The sequence below is a fragment of the Antechinus flavipes genome, chromosome 5, assembly GCF_016432865.1.
Source record: "Antechinus flavipes isolate AdamAnt ecotype Samford, QLD, Australia chromosome 5, AdamAnt_v2, whole genome shotgun sequence".
Classification (NCBI taxonomy): Eukaryota; Metazoa; Chordata; class Mammalia; order Dasyuromorphia; family Dasyuridae; genus Antechinus; species Antechinus flavipes.
In genome coordinates, this window is record NC_067402.1 from 229,034,136 (window position 1) to 229,052,557 (window position 18,422).

General features: G+C 35.5%; 1 protein-coding gene across 1 annotated transcript; it reads right to left on the reverse strand.

The window, feature by feature from the left end:
- Window positions 1–3,614: 3,614 nt before the first annotated feature.
- On the reverse strand, window positions 3,615–14,669 carry DNAJC22 (DnaJ heat shock protein family (Hsp40) member C22). Its single transcript, XM_051962469.1, is given in 4 exon segments — window positions 3,615–3,770; window positions 13,853–14,170; window positions 14,173–14,627; window positions 14,630–14,669. Coding segments are annotated over 4 exon segments (969 nt in total).
- Between the last annotated feature and the right edge of the window lie 3,753 nt (window positions 14,670–18,422).

Consider the following 18,422-nt stretch of genomic DNA (forward strand, 5'->3'; position numbering starts at 1 on the left):
AAGAGAACTGCCCAGAAGTAATAGAACCAGAAGGGAAAATAGGTGTTGAAAGAATTCATCGAACACCTTCTGAAAAAGACCCTAAAATAAAGACTCCGAAGAATATTGTGGCCAAACTTCAGAATTTTCAGACTAAAGAAAAAATTTTACAAGCAGCCAGAAAAAAAACAATTCAAATACCTAGATGTCACAATAAGGGTCACGCAAGATCTGGGTGCCTCAACATTAAAGGATCAAAGAGAATGCTTCATCATCCATCCTGTAATCATAGTTAGTCCTTGTGTTGATGATCAGAGATCTTTAGTATTTCAAAATTGTTCCTCTTTTTATTATGTTATGATATAAACTATTCTCCTTCATTGTGAGTTAATTCTTTCAAGTTTTTCTGGGTTTCTCCAAAGCCATCCTTTCATCATTTCTTAAAGGCATTATAGTTTTCCAACATATTCATTATAACATAATTTATTCTGCCATTCCCCAATGAATGGATACTTCCTTAGTTTCAAATTCTTTACCACCACAAAAAGAAATTATATATATATACACACACATATATATATGTATATATATAAATAAAAGTGTGTGTGTGTGTGTGTGTGTGTGTGTGTGTGTGTGTGTCTTTTTCCTCTTTTTTCCATCTTTTTGGAATAAAGCCTTAGAAGTGTTAATGCTGGGTCAAAGGATATTCACAGTTTAGTAACTTTTGGGACATTGTTTTGGGACCTCTGCTTTTCAGAATAGCTGACTCCATCAATAGTATATGAATGTCTTTATTTTCCAGCAGCCCACTCAACTTTTGCCATTTAAAAATTTTTTCAATTTTGCCAATCTGTTAGATATGAGATAGAGTCTTAGAGTTGCCTTAATTTTCATTTCTTTAACATGATTTAAAAATTTTCATATTATCAGAAAACTTGCTGCAGAGAATTTCTCCCACTTGAGTGTTTCTCTTAATATTAGCTGCTTTGGTTTTGTTTCTGCAAAAATTTTTTAGTGTTATACAAACACAATTGTCCATTTATCTTCAATAGACCCCTCTATCTCTTGTTTGATCATGAATTCATAGTTCCTATATTCTTTGTTCCTCTAATTTATTTACAATGTGACTTTTCGTTTCTAGTCATGTGTACAATATTCCTGTGGAATCCACTATTTCCTGCTTTAAAAAATCCTACCCCTCTTTCTTTCTTTCTTTTTTTAATTATAGCTTTTTATTTATAAGATATAGGCATTGGTAATTTTTCAACATTGATAGTTGCAAATCCTTTTGTTCCAATTTTTTTTCTCCTTCCCTCCACCCCTTCCCCTAGATGGCAGGTTGACCAATACAATTTAAATATGTAAAAGTATAAGTTAAATTCAATATATGTATACATGTCCAAACAGTTATTTTGCTGTATAAAAAAAGTTGGACTTTGAAATAGTGTATAATTAGTCTGTGAAGGAAATCAAAAATGCAGATGGACAAAAATAGAGGGATTGGGAATTCTATGTAGTGGTTCATAGTTATCTCCCAGAGTTCTTTCCCTGGGTGTAGCTGGTTCAGTTCATTACTGCTCTATTGGAACTGATTTGGTTCATCTCATTGTTGAAGAGGGCCATGTCCATCAGAATTGATCATCATATAGTATTGTTGAAGTATACAATGATCTTTTGGTCCTGCTCATTTCACTCAGCATCAGTTCATGTAAGTCTCTCCAGGCCTTTCTGAAATCATTCTGCTGGATCAAAGGATATGCACAGTTTGATAGCTTTTTGAGCATAGTTCCAAATTGTTCTCTAGAATGGCTCTACCCCTCTTTCAAACTAATCTCTTTTCTCCCAGGATATATCCAATATCCTTAGAGTTATCCATTCTCGAAACCCTGACATTTCCCCAATTCTTCAGTTTCTCTGCCTCTCCATCAAATTAGTTGCTAAATAGAATCAAGCCTATTAAAATGGGTCATTGCACCATATATAAAGATATCTATAATAAACAAATAAGGTTTAAAATTGACTTAGAAAATCAAATATTAGCATTATCTATGTTCTATTGTATATCATTTTGTTAAATATTTCCCAATTATATTTTAATCCCATGTTTTGACAGCTTTATTCCACATATCTCACAAAACAATATTCCTAAAGGATGGGTTCAATCCTGGTCAAAAAATTCCAGTGGCTCCATATTTTTAGTCACGTTTGTATATTCTCAACCCCACTTGGGGTTTTCTTGGCAAAGAAACTGAAGTGGTTTATCTTTCTTTCTCCAGCTCATTTTATAGATGAGGAAATTGAGGCAAACAGAATTAAATGACTTGCTCAGGGTCACACAGCTAGTATCTGAGGCCAGACTTGAATTTAGGGAGAGTTCCAGTTCACCACCTAACTGCCTTGGCTCCATATTATCCCTTAGATGTAATACAAATGTCTCTTGTTTGACATTTCAAGCTCTCATTACCTGACTTCAGCCTACTTTTCTAAGTTTATGACTCATTACTCACCATCATTTAGTCTATACTCTAATCAAATTAGTCTGCTTTATGTTTCTTACAACTATTTTGTATTTTTGTGCTTTTGCAAAGGCTTTTCCTTTGTATCTAGAATTCTTTCTGTCTTCAACTCTGCCTCTTGGAATCCCTAGCTTCCTTCAAAATTCATCTCAAGAGCCTAAGCTTACATGAGGATTTTCCTGATCCCCAAGCTGCTGTTGGTTCCCTTCCAACAAATATTACTATTGGTATACTCTGTATTTTGTATTTCTTTCCATATGTAAATGTAGTTTACGTTAATAGAATGTAAGCTTCTTGTAAGCATTACTGCTTCATTTTTATCTTTGTATCTCTAGTCTCTAATATATTGCCTGACACATATTAAAACACATAACCCTGCTGATTGGTTGATCAATAGTGCTGCTTAGTGGATGAAATATAGAAATAGTGAGATTACTAAAGCTTTCCCTAATCCTCCCAAACAGATGTGATTTCTGCCTCCTAATTCCTTTGGCATTTCTCTCAGGGTACCTTCTTGTTTTGTATCATATTTATTTGCATACTTGTTTTTAAAAGAAATCGGGTTTTTATTTTTATATCTGAAAATGTCTGGTACAGTGTCTTGCATAGAACAAATACTCAATAATAGACACCTAGAATTTATCTTTCTAAACTACCATCTCCAATATATGTCAAGAGAGGCCAGTATTTTGCATAGAATAGACACTCAACAAATGTTAATAGATATCTTGAGTTTGTCTTTTCAAAACTATTATCTCCAGTATATATTAAGGGGATACCAAAATAGATGACATACATCATGAAAGGTCAATTATTTTTTTGTTCCATAGCATTCCTTTGCCCCATCATCATTTAAAGTTTAAAAACAATCAAGAAAACAAAACCCACAACATTTGAAACTTTATCATAAATCCATATATCCTAATGCAATAAAGTCTTTTTATCCCCAATAATAGCAGCTTCATGCTACCAACCCTTCCCTTGATTCTCTTGGGAGAAATATGTGAACAAACTTACAGAGATAGAATTTTCCAGGAAGAGCTCATGGCAAAGGAAGGCTTCTTAATATCTTATTGCCTTTTTTTTTTTCCAACTTCTCATGATTCTGTACTTCCTATACTAACTGAAGTTTTCATAAGCAGCCTGGATCTCTAAGCAATATCTTTGAGCTTCCTCTATTTAGTGTCTGTTGTGATCTGGGTGCCAAATCTTCACTAATTCCTGGTAGCTCCGATTGATTTCATCAAATGTTGCCCCATCACTAAGGCCCAAAACCTCAGGAAAAAGAAAAGAAATTGACAAATTACAATCACATGATTGACAATGATTGTTGCCACTTCATACAGTCCATTTTGTATTATGTTTTTCCAACTGTATTTTTGTGGACGATAGGTGTTAGGGCAGTTGATGGATAATTCCTTGTTTTTCATTAAACAAATAGTTGTTTACCTGGATTCTCTTGATGGAGTTTGCTAGTATATTCCATGATCTCAAAGTTGTCATCAATTAATTATAACATTTCCTGATTGCCTGTTATATTTTTTGGTGCTTCATCCAAATTACTAGGAAGTAATCACTGAATTAATTAACTAGCTAGCTATACACACATGGATACTCATAGAATCATATAATTAAAAGTTTATTTTTACCTCATCACTTCAAAAACATTAAAAACACACAAAAAAGGTTTTTCCATTATAAGTACTCAATAAATACAAGTACTTACTAAATATTCACTGAATGAGAGCTGAGTGAATCACTTTTTTTTTTATTTTATAATAACTTTTTATTGACAGAACCCATGCCAGGGTAATTTTTTTTTACAACATTATCCCTTGCACTCGCTTCCGTTCCAATTTTTCCCCTCTCTCCCTCCACCCCCTCCCCTAGATGGCAAGCAGCCCTATATATGTTAAATATGTTGCAGTATATCCTAGATACAATATATGTTTGCAGAACCGAACAGTTCTCTTGTTGCACAGGGAGAATTGGATTCAGAAGGTAAAAATAATCCGGAAAGAAAAACAAAAATGCAAATAGTTTACATTCATTTCCCAGTGTTCTTTCTTTGGGTGTAGCTGCTTCTGTTCATCATTGATCAATTGAAACAGAGTTAGGTCTCTTTGTCAAAGAAATCCTGAGTGAATCACTTTCATTGAGGGGAATCTCTAAAAACTTCATGGAGGAGGCAGCATTTTAGTTGGACCTTAAAGAATGAGTAAACCATCAACACAGAAATTGGCAAGAAAGTTATTCCAGGAATTGGAAACAGTGTTAGCAGAGAAGAAAATGTAGTTATTTTTTGCTAAAGCATAGTATATAGGAGAACTAGTTCATTGGCAGTTTGGAGATAGGAGGTAGAAGGCCTTTCAGGCTGGGCTAAGAAGTCTATAATTTATTCCATAAACAACGGGGAGCCATTGGAAATTTTTGGGCAATGGAATAATAATAATAGCTAACATTTATATAACATTTACTCAGTACCAGATGCCGTACTAAGCACTTTACAATTAATATCTCATTTAATCCACAACAATCCTGAAAAGTAGATGCTATTATTCTCATTTTATAGATGAGGAAACTAAGGCAAACAGGATTAAGTGACTTGCCTGATGTCACACAATGTCTGAGGCTGAATTTGAACTCAGGTCTTCCTGACTCTAGTCCAGCTTTCCACTGTGCCACCTAGCTGCCCCTAGGCTTGTACTACCAGGCATATAATTAACAATTTATGAAACAAAAGTGAAACCAAGGAAATTATTGAGGAGATAAATTATTGTGAGAATAGTATGGGGTGGGAGGAGGTTAGAAGGTCACATCAGTTCATTTAGTGAGATGAGGGGTGGATACTTTGTGCTCTCTATTGGTACTGTGTCAGGAGATTTGGAGGAAGCATGTTAAACAAAACTCCTATGAGAATTTTCCAGATACATGGGCTAGAGTAGAACAAGATGAGAAAGCAAGGATAAGTAGAAATCTCATCATTTAAGGGAGAACTGACATCAGTCAATAGATCCATTTTAGTCTTTTAAGTCTGTAAGCCTTAACTTAGCTCCCATTTGGAGATACCCCAAGGGATAACCTGTTTCAAGGGAATTTAACACTTAAACTATGCTAAGGAACTTTAGGAAAATGGTTTTCCTTCTAAGTCATGCCAGAAGAAATCATGCAACCAGATCAGATGAAGTGGTTAGGTGGAGAGGCTTAGTATCAGATGTCATTGTTTAGTCTAAAATCTAAAAAACTGACATAAATTTGTGACTCCAAATACAATTTCTCAATGAATGAAAGAATATAAAGTTTTTCAGAAGAATAACTGCAAATTTGACATGAAAACACTCTAAATCATTATATTTTGCATTTGTTGCTATCATTGCCTTCATTGTAATCACGTCATTAAAACACCTGATGTTTCAGCTTATACTATATAAAGATGAAAAAATATGAAACATTCAGTTAATGTTGGAAGAATTATGGGAAGATAGGAATACCACTGCTCTGTGGATGAAACTGAAATGGTCCAATCATTCTGGATATCAGTTTGAAATTATATAAGAAAAGTAATTCAACTATACATAGCCTTGATTTAGAAATGCCACCACTAGATACATATTCCCAAAGAAGTAAAAAGACAGAAACTAAGTTCTCAGATACCAAAATATTCATAGCAAATCAGAGTAGATGCACCAAAATTAATAATAATAACAATGCTAATATATAATATTTTATGAATATTATCTCATTTTATCCTCACAACAACCCTTGGAGGCAGGTGTTAATATTATCCCCATTTTACAGATGAGAAAACTGAACTAGATTAAATTGTTCAGGATCACACAGCTAGTCATTGTCTGGATTTCCTAATTGCAGGTCCAGTATTCTATCTACTATGCCACTGATGGGGATGTAATTGGGGAAAAAAAAGATAATGGTTTGTGAATGTAATAGAATATTATTGTGCAGTAGGAAATATAAGGAATACAGAGAAATGTGGGAGATTTGTATAATTAGACTGAAATGAATAGAACCAAAAGAACAATGGAAATTGAAGGGAGAGAAAGTTAGCTAATAATGGACCAATTCTTGATTCATGGTCATGAAGTGCTGCCTTTTGCCAACACAAATGAAGGGATTATATGAATTTACTCCTAGAAGTGTGTGATGACATAATGGAGGCATCTTGATCCTGATCCAAAGCATGGGCAGGTATGCTGATTATTTCCTGTCCATTTACACTTGATGAAGGAAAGCCTTTTGATCGGCTATTCATTCAGCTTTAACTTAGTGTACATACAAAAGGCATCCAGCTATATCTTTCCTACTACGAAGTGTAGAGATGATATCCTGAGACCTAATAAGCTCCCGGGAAGGTGTCCCTCCCTTACACTCATTCAGCTAGGGAGCCCATGGCCCCATAAGCAAATCTATGACTAGTATTGGACTGCCTTCTCTATCTTCTTTCCTTTGGCTTTTTGAAATCTCAGGTCAAAAAAGCCATCAGATGTACAGTGCTGAAGCTCAGGTAGGAGCCAGCCCTGAGAAGCAACTTTGACCTAGCCTAGCAATGATTGATCCAGCAGTTGAAGTACTGTGTCTTGCAAGCAAGGGGAGAAACTTATTCATTAGCCATGCCACTTTTAGAATGATGTGTTTAGTAGCTACTTTAAGTCTGAATCCATTCTCCCCAGAGACCAAGATGAGGGGAGAATAAGCCATCAATTTGGAGGAAGTTTCTGGGTTTTTTTTTTTTTATCTTGTTAGCAAATATCCCTTTGTAAAAAAAAAAAAAAAAAAAAAAAACAATTGTTGTTAATTGCTTAATGGGTAACTAATTACTAGTGTCAATGATACTGAGAAAATATTAATTAGTTCTGGGTAATTGATTTTGAAGGGAATACATCAGAATGGTGATGCCAAACAATAAGAACAGAAGATTGCCTCTTAGAGGTATCCCAAAAACCATGACCAGGATTGTAGCCAGATGAACTCTAGGAACCTGTTCTATTAATTAATGTGTAAGGTGTGAGAGTAAGTTCAGAGTCTTGCCACAAACATACACAATGACTACAATACTGTAAATGAAGAGTTAATGAAAATTGAAGGAAAAAAAAGTGAGATTCCAGAAAAGATATTAAAACATATCTCCTCCCTTAATACAGACAGAAGACCACCAGGACAGAACATTATATACAATGTTACTTTTCATCTCTATATTATGTTTTTCTTTAACTTTTTTCTTTATCACAAGAGATAATTCAATCTTGAGGGATGAATGAGAAATGAAAAAAAACATTAAAAACAAAAGGCATCAATACAATTTTTTAAAAAATTTTGTTTAAAGAAATAAGTGAAACACACATATTAAACACACAAAAACCCTTCAGTGGATCTTTTCATCATCTTGAGCTACTACTATAATTCTTTCACTGACAAACTTCTTGAGTCATCTATAGTAATAATCACTTACTGCCTTATCTTCCATTTACTTCTCAGCTCTTTGAAATGTAGTTAAATCACTCCAATGATATTGTTTTCTCAAAGATTACCAAATGACCTCTTAACTATTAAATATCAGTGGTCATCTTCAATCTCTCTAACTTTTGACACTACTGACAATCATCTCCTTCCTTGATTTCCATGACACCATTTTTCGAGGTTCTCTTTCTTAGTCTTCACTTTGGATTCCTTCCCTTTCCCTAACCCTACCTTGCTCATTCCTTAAACATATCTTTATCCCCCAGTGCTCTTTGGAATCTGGAAAGTTCATTTGTCTTTCTAGCATTATTTCAAACTTATTTCCCATCAGATACCCCATGTCCCAATCAAACTGGACCACTAGTTACTCCTCTATTTTCCATCATGATTTAAGTTATAGCTTAAAGACAGAATTTCAATCCTATACATGAGGTTCAAGCTTAGAAGAATCTCACAAATCACTTTTTTAAAAAACCCTACCAACTTTTCCCTACTACCTAGGACTTCCTTTGGGAACATCAAAAAACAGCTCATGCTCAAGTTTTTACAGAAAAGGTCAAGGTCATTTACAAGTACTTTGGCAGATTTTATTTAAGACTGCTGAAAATATAAAGACTTAAAAGGACTGGTACTGACTCTATAAACTGTCAAGACAACTCTCTTTTATACTATGAGCTTCTGCTCTTCTCAGTGATATATATATTTCTGGATTCATGCTCTTATTTTAAACTTGAGGTCCTTTACTGCAGCCACCAAGGAGCTAGCAAGAAAATCCAATAATCTATTCCCTGAAGTGGATCCCTTTACTTCCTGGGGTATATATGATCCTCTAAACTTGTAGTACTAACCTGGTATTAAAATTAGAGGAAAGTACTGGTGAGCACTAAAGAGACGACTCTTTTTCTGTGACTTATAGTCCACATATTTCATAGTATTAGAGAAGGGTAATTAGAATTAGAAATGGGTAATTCTACATTGTGGCTTTGAACCTTGCTATTTCTCTCTCTCTCTCTCTCTCTCTCTCTCTCTCTCTCTCTCTCTCTCTTTAATCTTGACAGTTTTATTGGGCTAGTCAGGTCTTATGCATAGCAATTGGTTACAGTCACCCAAATTATTATTATTATTTTTCTTTTTGGTCAGCACTCTGGCATAAAACATGTTATTGGTCATGTGATGAAACACTTCGAAGTTTCCCTAAAGGCAAAATTAATGGCATGTCACATCTCATTTAAGTCATGGAAAATGGTTGTGGAAATGTGTATGGTACTCCACATGCCACAACTGGAGGCTGACTTTTTGAGAATCAGTGACTGACGAGAATCTCAAAGGAATTAATGAAAAAAAAAATCAAATGAAGGTGGTCTAGCTGTACCTGATCTAAAATTATATTATAAAGCAGCAGTCACCAAAACCATTTGGTATTGGCTTAGAAATAGATTAGTTGATCAGTGGAAAAGGTTAGGTTCACAAAACAGGATAGTCAGCTATAGCAATCTAGTGTTTGACAAACCCAAAGATTCTAAATTTTGGGATAAGATTTCATTATTTGATAAAAACTGCTGGGATAACTGGAAATTAGTATGGCAGAAATTAGGCAAGGACCCACACTTAACACCACATACCAAGATAAGATCAAAATGGGTCCATGACCTAGGCATAAAGAACGAGATTATAAATAAATTAGAGGAACATAGGATAGTTTATCTCTCAGACTTGTGGAGGGGAAAGAAATTTGTGACCAAAGATGAACTAGAGACCATTACCGATCACAAAATAGAAAATTTTGATTATATCAAATTAAAAAGCCTTTGTACAAACAGAACGAATGCAAACAAGATTAGTAGGGAAGCAACAAACTGGGAAAACATCTTTACAATTAAAGGTTCTGATAAAGGCCTCATTTCCAAAATATATAGAGAACTGACTCAAATTTATAAAAAATCAAGCCATTCTCCAATTGATAAATGGTCAAAGGATATGAACAGACAATTTTCAGATGAAGAAATTGAAACTATTACCACTCACATGAAAGAGTGTTCCAAATCACTATTAATCAGAGAAATGCAAATTAAGACAACTCTGAGATATCACTACACACCTGTCAGATTGGCTAAGATGACAGGAAAAAATAATGATGAATGTTGGAGGGGATGCGGGAAAACGGGGACACTGATGCATTGTTGGTGGAGTTGTGAACGAATCCAGCCATTCTGGAGAGCAATCTGGAATTATGCCCAAAAAGTTATCAAACTGTGCATACCCTTTGATCCAGCAGTGTTTCTATTGGGCTTATACCCCAAAGAGATCCTAAAAAAGGGAAAGGGACCTGTATGTGCCAAAATGTTTGTAGCTGCCCTGTTTGTAGTGGCTAGAAACTGGAAAATGAATGGATGCCCATCAATTGGAGAATGGCTGGGTAAATTGTGGTATATGAATGTTATGGAATATTATTGCTCTGTAAGGAATGACCAGCAGGATGAATACAGAGAGGCTTGGAGAGACCTACATGGACTGATGCTAAGTGAGATGAGCAGAACCAGGAGATCATTATACACTTCGACAATGATATTGTATGAGGATGTATTCTGATGGAAGTGGATTTCTCTGACAAAGAGACTTAACTGAGTTTCATTGGAGAAATGATGGACAGAAACAGCTACACCCAAAGAAGGAATACTGGGAAATGAATGTGAACTATTTGCATTTCTGATTTTCTTCCCGAGTTATTTTTACCTTCTGAATCCAATTCTCCCTGTGCAGCCGGAGAACTGTTCGGTTCTGCAAATATGTATTTTATCTAGGATATACTGCAACATATTTAACATATATAGGACTGCTTGCCATCTTGGGGGGGGAGGAGGAAGGGAGGGGAAAAAACGAAACATAAGTGATTGCAAGGGATAATGTTGTGTAAAAATTATCCTGGCATGGATTCTGTCAATACAAAGTTATTATTAAATAAAATTAAATTAAAAAAAAAGAGAGAATCAGTGACTGACAGAAGCAAGGACATCAAAAGAATTGCACAAAACAAACAGTATTATCTGTAGTTGGGTTCTGATGTCATTTCAGTCTGTGGTTCTTTGGCCTCAATAATATATTAAACTAATATTGAAAAAAAGCAATGTGTGAGACACATTTGTCATATTCTCTAGTCATCCATTTAATCATTTTCTAACTTAATCTAACTAGATTTCTAACATCACTTTGTAATTAATATTGTGCTATGTTGTATTTTTTATAGTAACATGTGTGAGATATATATTATGTTTATACACATATATAGGCTTATTTATATGTACATGATGTTTATATATCTATATTTATACATACATGTCTCTATACTCTATGCTATATATTATATTAAAAATTAGATCTCTCTAGCTTGCCCAGGATACAAATACAATAGGACTAATAATGGTCATGAACCTACTCTGGCATGTGAACTTTGATCTGCTTCACTTCTGACCTGGGCTAATTTAGCCCTCCTCAGAAAACTTTGTGGCTCCCTGCTCTCAATTATTATTATTTTTTTTAAATAACTTTTTATTGACAGAACCCATGCCAGGGTAATTTTTTACAGCATTATCCCTTGCACTCACTTCTGTTCTGATTTTTCCCCTCCCTCCTTTCACCCCTCCCTCAAATGGCAAGCAGTCCTTTACATATTAAATAGAACCTTGCTATTTCTCTTCCCATTTTACTCTGATTTGATTCTAGAACAACTTCCCATGGTCCACGTACTCATAAAACTTCTCCTCTTTTCAGGAGTCAAGGACCAAAAAATATTTAACTGGTTCATGAATGTCTTTGCTGATTGCATTAGGTCTATGAGTCCTCCTTTCCTGGAACAACAAGGTCTTCTAAAGAAACTATTTTCCTCAAAGATGCAGAGACTTCTAAAAAACTGGAATGTGTATGTGTGTGTGTGTGTGTGTGTGTGTGTGTGTGTGTGTGTATAAACTTTCTCTTCTAAATTTATTTATGCCTTTCTAACTTTCCTTTTCTAAAGTGCAAAGATTAACTCAGGTGCTCAATTCACATGCCAGGACTATACATAGAATCAAGAAAACCTGAGTTCAAATCTCCATTCAAACATTTATAGGATGTATGATCCTGGACAAATTACTCACAACCTCTGCTTTCAGAATAATTGTAAGAATTTTTAAAAGATATTATATGAAACGCTTTGCAAATCTTAAAATACTACATAAGATGTTTTATCAGGGAGATATCATTAAAGCCAAAAATAAAATCTCGAATCTGATGATATTAAGGAGGATGTTCATCCCTCATATAAGGAAATATGTTCAATATGAGAATATCCTATATTCTGATTCTTTTTGAATCACATCTCAGGTGCTTCATAAATGTTTATTGATGTAAAGATTAAACTTTGAATGCCTCCATCAGCCAACTCTTAGACTATAGTTCACAAGCTCCTACTAATGCCTCTACATTTAAAAGTCACTCAGAAGATATAATTAGCTCAAAGCAAATGCATTCTCTAAATAAAATAGTACAAGCAGTGGCTACAAAACACTTCCCCTCTCTCCCCATAAACCTGAGGCACATTTTACCACAAATGTGTCTCAGTGGACAAGATGGGCACACACATGGTATATGCTCTTGTAGAGAGGTAAACAGGTAAGAAACACAGGTAGCCAAGGCAACTCACACTTCCGGCTGGCCCTGCAGGTTCCTGGTATCTTTTCTCCTCTATGGTTTTCTAGGAAGGTCACCCTGCGAGGCTTCCAGGGTCAGCCCCTCTCCACAGTCTAACCTGACCCTCCAACTAGATTGTTGGAGCCTGCTTTCTGCTATATCCAGCATTTCCTCCTAGGTAAACTGCACTATTATAAGATGTTATTATTGTCTATGAATGAGGAAAGGAGAAAGAATACCCTTCTCTCCATCCCACATTCTAAAAGAGATACAAAGGAAAGAATAGGAAAATGCTTCCTTTTTAAGAGCTATAATTTTCTTTCATAGCTAGCTCTTTTCTACTGACAAAACTGACTTTTTCAAATCTTGCTCTTGCTCATGTTTTTAAGGCCATCAGAGGGCAGGCCAATTCTTCAGCCAACTAACAGCAGCCCGTTAATGCTATCAAATGGATTGTAGAACTTTATTCTTCATAAAGGAACACTTCTTTATACTGGTCCATCAAGTCAGAAAACTTTCACAAGATTCAAATGGGCCAATTCTACTTTTATATTTGTGATAGTCTGTGAATATAATCAGGGTGTGAACTCCTCTAGGTTTTGTGCCCTTTACAACTATTCAAAGTCCAAAGGGGGAAAAACCTTAAACCTTAACTTCTTATTATATTTGTTACCTGACTAGTTCATTCTGCAACTTCATTAAATGGACAGAAAGACTTAATTGATCACCTTTCCCTCCTTATTGAGCTCAACTAGATTCCTCCTTGGGCACACCTTCTGTGATTTGTTCATAATGGTTCTATGCCATTTCAGAAATGCATCCTTTCCTCATCTTAGCTTCTCAGAAACTTTGACATCCTTCAAGAGTTAACTCAGATACAATTTCCTCTACGAAGTATTCTGAATCACCTTGCAAGTTATTAGTGATCTTCCCCTTCTTAAACTAATTTTTTCTCCCTATCTCTATACATGTTTTATTTCCTCAATAGATTAATCCTAGAGAGCTAATGCCATTGTATTTTTGTAGTGCTATGCACATGGTACATACTTAATAAATATTTGTTGAATTGGTTTTGGGGGATGTGAGTGCAACACTGCCACATAAGAATCATCATCTCCAAAAAGACAGTAACTAACCCAAATCTTTGCCTTGAAGCAGAGGTGAATTTAAAAAAAAAAAAAAAAAAACAACTAAAACCAAACTCAAGAGAAGCTTACTTGGTAAACTAGCTGCTGTTTCTCATCCTGAAAGCTTCTGATAAAATCAAACAACTTCTCCCATTCCTGGAAGGAGGTGCTGCCAAAACCAGGATTTCCCACCAGGAGCCAGATCTGGTAAGGTAAGATAAGAATAAACTCCACGATGCGGCTGAAACTAGGGAAGAAGGAGCCAAGGGTCTCTGTTACACACTGGAGAGTTGCAGTTATGTTACAGAAGATGCTGTAGGCTACAGGACCCATGAAAGCCAGGTAAGCAAATCCCAGAGTTTCTGGGTGAGTGAGAGTCCCTGCCCCCATTTGGGCCTTGTAGTGAAGATCTCTCTCTGTGCTATAATGCTGGCAGACAGCCTAATGAGTAGAATGGCTATGGGGCGGCCATAGAAAAGAGGAGAGGTCAGAAAGGCTGCCCTTAAAGTACTCTTAAAGTCAGAAGTCTGGTTGACCACAGTGGCTACTACCAATACCCCTCAAACAACAGATAATGGAAGACCTACAATATAGAAACTGGTCATGAAGGAGAGGCCAATCAGGGCTACAAAGCCAAAATTGATGCCCACCAGGATCTGGGCAATAAAGCTTAATGGGTTTCGAGTGGGTATCAATTCTTCATGGTTCTTTTGCCCTAGGGGTTGGTTGGCTTGTGCCACAAAGCTGGGGAGCTTCCAGAACTCCAAGAGCTAACCCAATCTTCCATCTCCCAAAGTAAGCATTCACAACAAGGCATGGGCCATCAAGACCCAAGTTTATAGATGATGGAATCCAATGGGACCCCTGTTGCCCAAAGAGCATAGGTTACCAATAGCCTTTTGGCCATTTGCTTAGGGAAGAGATCTTTGAAGCTTTACTGGAATCTTTACAAACTGTTAAGTCATTAGAGTTGATAGAGACAATAATTATCTTAATTGGCATGGTTCAGTATACTTGATCTGATCTTAAAAGGAGATGTTTTGTAAGTAGAACTAATTGATACAATGCTTGTGTTTACACCTTTACTCATTAGAGTTCACATGTTTGGGAGATTTCAGGGTTTAATATGAGATATCCGAATTCAAACCTCCCTTGAAGCTCTTAGGGCCAGAGAGCATGTTGGGAGATATCCCACAATCCCACTCTCTCATATATAAGAAACAGATAGAAGCTCTCGGAGAGAGTTCAGCTGAATTAGATTGGAGAGGAGCATGCTGGGACAGACACAGCACTCTGGGAGATTGAGAGCCAGAAGCCCTTTCTCAGAGGCAAGAGAGATTCATTCCATTTTGCACTTGGCTGGCTGGAGGCTGAAGAAAGCAGCTGCAAGAGCTCTTAGAACCAAGCAGAGAGATAAGCCTCTAAACTAACAGGGCTATATTGGAGACAATAAAAGATTTGAACTTTTATCACCTGGCTGCATTTTGGGTGATTATTACTCTTAAATAAAAGTAAGACTGCCTCCAGAAAACCTCCCGAGAAACCTGCTTTCTCCCAGAGAGAACCATTATATTCTAAAGAAGAAAAACACCAGCACATTTGCAACTCAAATAATTCAGCATCTGGTAATGCTTGAGCCCTTGAAAGAAATAAGGTACCATTTGAGTCAAGAAGAAACCTCAGCCTCTGAAGAAGACAGTAGTAATAATAGAGTCAGTCCCATCAAAGATATAAGCCTAGAATTTCTTAAACCTTCCCAGATGCCAGATTCTCCTTCATCTGTCTGTCCTTTAAATTTACCTTCTTTTACCAGTTCTTGTCTTTACCAAACCACCTTATGTCAAATTCAAGGGCAGGGACATTTACAAATTCATTCAATTTAGTAATGAAAAACTCATGCTTAGAGAAGCACAAGTTTAAATAAAAATCTAACCAGCTTAAGCATACTTAAACCATCAAACACATTCACCAGATATGTGGAAAATTTTTCAATGATTTCCCCCAAACTCTAGACACCTTTAAAAGGTATAGCCAGAGTCTATGGCTGCTTTCCTCATATATATTCTTTCTCCCTCACAGCTTCTGATGTTTCTCCATATTCTGGGCCCAGCCTAGCAGCATCAGATTGAGCTTCAAGGTTAAACAATTTTCTCCATGCTTTGGTAGCTTTCAAGTCCCAAAAGACTGGGGGTAAGGAGAAAAGGTTCCTTTCTAGGAAATGGGGCCTCTCTCAAGAATACAGAAACTTTTCAACTAAAGAAATCTTAGGGCAGTTTAGGTGGTGCGGTGCACCTAAAGTCAGGGGACCTGAGTTCAAATTTGGCCTCAGACACTTAACACTTCCCAGCTGTGATCCTGGGCAAGTCACTTAACCTCAATTGCCTTAGCAGAAAAAAAGAAATCTTAGAAAAAGTTATATTATGGCCACATTTCTACCTAGATCCAGTTTCCAAGATTCACTCTGACCATCTCCACACATTTCCTTCCCCTACCTCCATTCCAGACTACTCACTCTCTCAGGCCTAATAACCTTGCTAACGGGAACAAAGAAAATCTCTAGGATAACAGGTCTATGGGTGAAATATCATTATTCTTTCTGTCCCACTCCACTAACTGTGTGAAAAGTATAATCTACTGAGAAACGATTCAATGATCTGGGTTGAGGTTCTCTTCATTTTACTAGTCAACTCCCTTGTGTCACAGAAACGGCAGCCTATCACTCTCCAGCGCTTCTAATTCTCCCTAGTTGGACTTTGTGAATAAAATGAGCAAAGGTAAACTACATATGCCTAGTTTTCCTGGCTCTTTCCCTAACCTAATCTACCCCTTCTTTTTTTTCCCTCTTCCTTAAGAGCTCACTTCTTGCTCTAAGTTTTTCCTCCTTCCCTACTCTTCATTCTCACCTCTCCTTAATGTGTACTGTAAATAAATTATGTAAATAAATGTTATGTAAATAAACATGCTTTCTCTGACCACCCACCTACCTGTGTCAAATTTCAGCTACCCTCTCCTTTTCTTTCCTCTCTCTGCTTCAATTTTCTGTTACTACTTCAGCCATTTAAGTTTGATCTAAGACAATGGTCTCCAAAATGCTGTAAATTCAACTAATCAGAGTTTGCAAGATGAACCATGGGGAGATAGGAAGAAAATATTAGAAGTTCTATTTTAAAATAATAAATTATTCTTTCCTAACAATCAACAAACTGATTAGTGGTATGCTAACATAGTGCCTGACACATAGTAGGTACTTGCTTGTATGTCAGATGGTCATGTGCCACATATAGCAAATAAATTGGAAGAAGAGTTTCACATGGTAAAACAGTTGACAGTGAACACACTTAATTCATTTGAATTTATTGTATTTTATTTGTACAGTATTGCAGTTTAAGTATGCCCAGTTAAATGGATTTATTAATTTATTATCTAGTTTAACTAAGCTAAGACAAGTGTCTTAAAAAGATTCATACAAAGAAAGATATTAATTATTATACTAATATTGTAAAGCACAACTAAAATCAAGAAATTGGAAGAACTGGCATTTTTAGAGAGAGAGCTCTGTGTCAGATACATGGTAAAACAAACAAACAAACAAACAAACAAACAATAATTAGATTTGACAAGAAGTCAGCTCCCAAAATTTTGTAAAGCATTACAAGAATATTATTTGAAATGTGAGTTTATATCCTCTAGTGTTAATGATGAACCCAAATCAGGAGTTTTTAATCTTTTTTTTGTATCATGGACTTCTTTGATAGCCTGGTAAAGCATATGAACCTTCTTTCAGCATCATATCCTCAAAGGCATAAACAAAATACCTATTGAATTACAAAGGAAACCAATTACACTGTAATGTATGTTATACATTTACTATTACAGTAAAGTAATGTCTGTTTTGAAATCTTCAAAGGGAAGGGGGTGCCATGAATTTTGGACCTATTTGTTAAAAATATAAAAATGTAAAATCTTTCAATTAGTTTGTAAGAAATGCTTAGAATTAGAGAAGATTGAAATTTGGCTAGTATATTTACAAAATCCTTTGTATAATTGGTGGTTGGGATTGCAAAGTTAGTATCAAGACTTAAGAACAAACAATGAAGCCCTTCTTCCATTTGGTTACACATATTTTGTGAGCTTTTTTTTTTTAAACTGACAGTTATTAAAATCAATTGTTGAAATAAATTCAACTCAGAATCAGATCTTTGAATTGCTCTATCACAAAGTACCAAACTAAGGCTTTAAAAAATAAGGGCTATATGAAATTATATTGGTCACACTAAAAGGTTTTAATAAAATATTTTGTATACTAAAGATAAAAAAATTATTTCATTATTTTAAATTTGTATTTTATGTGTTTAATGTTCATAATATATTACTATATGTATAATGATTTCCTCAGCTTTTTTTCTCTTTTAAGTGGGGATAATAAAAGTACCCACATCCCAAGGTTGTGAGAGAATCAAATGAGATAAATCCTTGCAACTTCAAAATACAAAATAAATGTTAGTAGTCATTGTCAATAATACACAATGAGAACTACAAATTAATTTTTTAAAGACTGATAAAAGTTTGTGATCAAAACTATTTGAAGGCCACTGATTTGAGGACATGACTGTCTCTTAACTAATCTCCCCATTTGCTGAATGATGCCAGTACTGAAAGA